Source organism: Mya arenaria, chromosome 11, assembly GCF_026914265.1.
Source record: "Mya arenaria isolate MELC-2E11 chromosome 11, ASM2691426v1".
NCBI classification, from domain to species: domain Eukaryota; kingdom Metazoa; phylum Mollusca; class Bivalvia; order Myida; family Myidae; genus Mya; species Mya arenaria.
This window is the reverse complement of record NC_069132.1, coordinates 38,591,142-38,596,775: the sequence shown is the minus strand read 5'-3', so window position 1 is coordinate 38,596,775 and position 5,634 is coordinate 38,591,142. Positions and strand designations below refer to the sequence as shown.

At 37.5% G+C, this 5,634-nt stretch overlaps 1 protein-coding gene across 1 annotated transcript; it reads left to right on the top strand.

Annotated features, from left to right (window-relative positions):
• Positions 1–3,224: 3,224 nt before the first annotated feature.
• Positions 3,225–4,869, top strand: LOC128208522 (adenosine deaminase AGSA-like). The gene has a single exon (XM_052912081.1). It carries the CDS (start codon positions 3,225–3,227, stop codon positions 4,554–4,556), a length of 1,332 nt encoding a protein of 443 aa, XP_052768041.1. The 3' UTR covers positions 4,557–4,869.
• Positions 4,870–5,634: the final 765 nt, after the last annotated feature.

The following is a 5,634-nucleotide window of genomic DNA, read 5'->3' as shown; positions in this document are numbered from 1 at the left end:
AACTCTTATTGAAAATCAATACATACATGTGTATAACAAACATATATTTTGAGTGATAAACCTTAAACTACTTCCTAATGAAATAATGGAAAATAATAATTAGTGATAACAAGATTGTAACAATGTAATAGATAGCTGAAAACGCAAACATAATAAATGATTGGTGAGTGCTAAAAGATTTACTGCGATCTACTATCGTCTCATAAGGTGGAATTACCGTATCTTCTGCACCTTTCTTTCAAATTAGACTCAGTATCCTTCATAAAAACCATTGTTTTTGACATTTGTTCATCTTTTTGGTATATTAAAACAGTTGTATTAATTGTGGTTAATCTTATTTGGGAGTAAAAGTGCATCTTTAATACCACACATTCGAAAAGTATTTGAGAGAAGTACGACGTTTATCCATTTTATTCGCAAACAAAAGAAATGGAAATACCAAATATCGTCACGCAATAGTTTTCTATATGTGAATATTTCATAACTCGACCTTTAATGTTCAACGTAATATAAAAACTTTGTATCGCGGCGGCTCAGTTTCAGATGTTGGAAGACAATACGCTATTTCTACATGCTACATGAACTAGATATTATGAGCTACATTTTAGTGTGTGTTATAAAAATGTGATAGCAATGTAGAAATATTTGCTAACATAACTCTCCGGGATTATAAGTTAAACTGGACATGCGTTGGAACATTGGGTATAGTTGGCGGCAATGGTTAATGTTGTTCGTTTGTCTGTCCGTTTGCTTGGGAGCTACCACGGGCAAGGGATTCACGGAATACAAATACGCGAAAGAGAGGAACAGTCTTGAGGAGAAGGAACGAATCTACGCAGACAACAACGTTGATCTGTCAAAGATTAGCTAGGTTTTACAAATGACAATTTAGAAAATGTATTAAAACATAAGGTATTGCTTTTTCATTACAACTTACAAACAAAAACAATATATTCCGTAACTATCATTTCCTTTTTTTATTGAAAATGTTGTTAAGGACTTCTCAAACGCCAAGAGTTTGAGCGAACCCGACACGACTTTCCACCGTCCCGTCCCATCGAACTGGTTCTCCCTACAATTCGGACATCAAAGGTTTACTCCGTGTTGAAGAAACTGCCGAAAGGGGGAAATATGCACAATCATCAAGGGACGTTTTGACAAATTATTTCAATTGGACAATATCGCGAGGATTGACAACTTTGCGAAAAATCTAAGCTAGCCCCTTTATTGTTTGTGTGGCACAAAAGTTTTTTTATCACACAATGGACTTGAGAACAGTGTCTCTGTGGTATGGCAGATATCGGTTGATAACATCCAAAGTGATGTTGTATGAGCTATGGCTTGACTTTCGAAGTGATGTTGTATGAGCTATGGCTTGACTTTCGAAGTGATGTTGTATGAGCTATGGCTTGACTTTCGAAGTGATGTTGTATGAGCTATGGCTTGACTTTCGAAGTGATGTTGTATGAGCTATGGGTTGACTTTCGAAGTGATGTTGTATGAGCTATGGGTTGACTTTCGAAGTGATGTTGTATGAGCTATGGCTTGACTTCCGAAGTGATGTTGTATGAGCTATGGCTTGACTTTCGAAGTGATGTTGTATGAGCTATGGCTTGACTTTCGAAGTGATGTTGTATGAGCTATGGCTTGACTTTCGAAGTGATGTTGTATGAGCTATGGCCTGACTTTCGAAGTGATGTTGTATGAGCTATGGCTTGACTTTCGAAGTGATGTTGTATGAGCTATGGCTTGACTTTCGAAGTGATGTTGTATGAGCTATGGCTTGACTTTCGAAGTGATGTTGTATGAGCTATGGCCTGACTTTCGAAGTGATGTTGTATGAGCTATGGCTTGACTTTCGAAGTGATGTTGTATGAGCTATGGCTTGACTTCCGAAGTGATGTTGTATGAGCTATGGCTTGACTTTCGAAGTGATGTTGTATGAGCTATGGCTTGACTTTCGAAGTGATGTTGTATGAGCTATGGCTTGACTTTCGAAGTGATGTTGTATGAGCTATGGCTTGACTTCCGAAGTGATGTTGTATGAGCTATGGCTTGACTTCCGAAGTGATGTTGTATGAGCTATGGCTTGACTTCCGAAGTGATGTTGTATGAGCTATGGCTTGATTTTCGAAGTGATGTTGTATGAGCTATGGCTTGACTTCCGAAGTGATGTTGTATGAGCTATGGCTTGACTTTCGAAGTGATGTTGTATGAGCTATGGCTTGACTTTCGAAGTGATGTTGTATGAGCTATGGCTTGACTTTCGAAGTGATGTTGTATGAGCTATGGCCTGACTTTCGAAGTGATGTTGTATGAGCTATGGCTTGATTTCCGAAAAGCCCGTCTGGGGCTTGTTTGATAATGAGTCGACTTGCCTGTAACCACAATTAGGATATAGAGAGCAGCTGGATACATATTGCGTCATACAAGATACAATTTGAAAGCGCCCTTATGGGGTTTTATGAATTCAGAGGACATATAGAGACACGTGTTGGCTTTCTAAATACTGTTTCGACATAGAGAGAAATCTTTTCTGGGATGTTTGGTACTAGAATATTACTAGAGTTGGTAGGGTAAACACAAGTTGGAGTTAAAAGGGTGAATTGGCTTACATGAAACTCAAAAAATAGTTTATATGTATGTTTACCACTGTATGCGCTAAAGTAGAGTTATCGTATGGCTGACTTGCCTTTAATATAGGAAAAGAGATGCACTATGATTAAAACTGTTTACTTACAGCTAATCATTTATACCGGAAGCTTTATCTTACGGTATTCATGATGACGGTTTACATAACCTAACTTTAAGGAGATGGAACAGACACATAACTTCTTGCATTGATGCCTAACATTGTGCTACTTTTACAAGAAATATGTTTATTTCAGGTCACTTCCTTGACAAAAGCGTTATGCTTGACATCATATACGACAGTGACTTGCGCAACTATCTATACGTTAGCGAAAAGTGGAAGCTAAACTTTTTTAACACTGCTCCCTCCGGTTGGCGAAAAGCATACTCAAATTACAGTAAGGGTGAGTTGCTTTCGCATATCACCTTGCTAAATGTTATGGATGATAACGCCAAAGCACGACCAACTGACTCTGATACACGCTGGGTCGAAATGGGCCCAATGTTTGATTTAGCGGGAAATACCTTGACACATTTTCAAGGCTATATTCGGCATCACTTGCGAGCAATGTTTCAAGCGGCTTTAGACGAAAATGTCCAGTACCTTGAAGCTAGGTTTGGCGCATATGGTCTATATGTTCTGGACGATTCATCGCCTGGTGGACACAGGCGGCATACCTGATTCATGGTTTAAGGTCGTCCGTGAAGAACTGGATACATTTAAAACCTCACATCCAGAATTTATTGGCTATAGAGATATAATCGCTGGAAAAAGATTTCAGAGTAGGGAAAAAGTAATGAACAGCATCGATCTCGCTACAAGGCTACGAAATAAGTATCCGGATATTGTCTCTGGATTCGATCTAGTTGCTGAAGAGGATAAAGGTTATTCACTTCTTCATTTCATTGACGATCTTGCCGCGGCAGGCAACCAGAGTGTCCAGTTTTACTTTCACAATGCTGAAACCAACTGGCCGGATGATATATTGGCTTCTACAAACCCTGACGACGAGGTTTCAGCGCTACAGAATGTCTATGAAGCTTTAATTCTTAATACTAAACGAGTTGGACACGGTCTCGGCTTTATAAAACATCCCTATCTCATGCAGGAATTGAAAGAAAGGCGAATCGCCATTGAAGCCAATCCAGTAAGTAACATGCTGCTAGGATACGTCACAGATCAGCGTCACCATCCAGCAATAACCTATATTCGGTCTGGAATACCAGTTATCATGGGGGCAGATGATCCAGGCGCAATGGGATATAACGAGTTCACGGTAGACTGGTATGAAGCATTTATGGCTTGGGGATTGAATTTGAAGGACTTGAAACAACTTGCATTGAACTCATTGACTTACAGCACCATGAATCAAAGTGAAAGAAAAGCGGCACTACAAAAATGGCAAAGGGCCTGGGACATATTTATTACGGACATGAAAAGCGAAGCTTGTAGTTTGCAAACTAGCTCAGCAGATCCAGAGGTGTTTAGAATATTTCCCAATGCAGGGCCACTAAACGAGGTCATAAATGTCCGAGTGTTTGGTAGAAGGTTTCACAGAGCAATTTGCAAAGATATTGTCTGTCAATTTGGAGAAAAGAATACAACCGGGGAGTATGTTCACACAACCATGGCCAAATGCCCAACGCCAGATACGTATAGTAGGAACCAGACGGTTGAATTCAAGATTTCATTCGACTCGGGAAATACATTACTGAATGGAAATGACACAATCCTTATTTTTACATTTTCAGAAAGCATAGCGTCAGGCGGTTATTCCTGCTTAGGCCTTTTTCCCAACATTATTGTTACTTCTTTCCTTAACTTCATTAATTACGTTTTAGATCTAGAGTCGTCTAAAAACCTGTGTCAAAAATATTTACAATATGTTTCGTATAATTGCAGTGTTGCAAATGGTGGTCATTAAACTGTTCATTTTTTGTCATTAATTGTTGTTAACAGTACCATATTATACAAACAACAGTTTCATATACACAGTACTGTCATATCGATATCTTAATTAAAATAAGATATAGAGATAATTTTGAAATCAAAAGTTTCTAATTTAGAATGGCGACAAAGTACATTTTGTAACACAGTACAAATACAATACAAAATATACAAACACACGTGAAAAGAGAATATACATAGCCATGTTTATTTGTTTACACCTCAATTTCCATTCCTTAAAATAACTGCCTTTCGGCAATTGCGAATGTTTTCCGATCAACTCAGCATCTTCGGATATGTTCAAGTCACAAATCATCTCACAGCAATAAACATGGAAAATCGAATATTGTTTATCTTGTTATTGTTTGTATTGTGTCAGCAGGCCCCGAAAAACCTAAATAAACATGTTAGAAAGTGTAAAAATATGAAATGTTAAAGGTATTTTTGTCATTAGTGTTTCAATTTTACGTTTAAAACAGATTTGAAACGATTGATTTTTCCCGCGTTTTTGAGACGTCATTTTATAAAATGTTTCCGGTTACGGTCGGGTCGTTCTATTTACAGAATTTGTGAGAAAGAATTTCTGTAAGTTCTTTTTAAATGAAACAAAATATGTTTTCAACAATTCTTCAATGAAATAATGAACTTTTAGTGTCAATATAAGTACTAAATTGCGCGATTGATGTCAATGTTGGGGAGATGAACGCAGTCGGATGGTTAAAGTTGTGGAGTCCGATAAAGACAACATTCCCGCAATTCATTCCTTAAATAAATACATCTATGAAAGTTGGATGGTAAAATATAGTACACATGCAACTATACATAGTTTTGTATTCACAAGAGAACACACACACATATACACGCAGTCGACTACTGATTCAAAGAGTTTATAGAAAAAAAAACAGGAAGTGTGATCCTGTTGTATTTTACTAAGATTGTACTTATTAAATTCCATGTTTGCCTGTGTGACAAAATTTTATTGTTAGATAGTGCTATGTGTGCCTTAATCTTGATTGGAATTTTTGAATAGTTCTTATATGCAATAAAATGAAAAA

What these genes read in the sequence shown, in the direction of transcription:
- LOC128208522 (XM_052912081.1), top strand. Translation starts at nt 3,225, where the DNA reads ATGTCCAGTACCTTGAAGCTAGGTTTGGCGCATATGGTCTATATGTTC.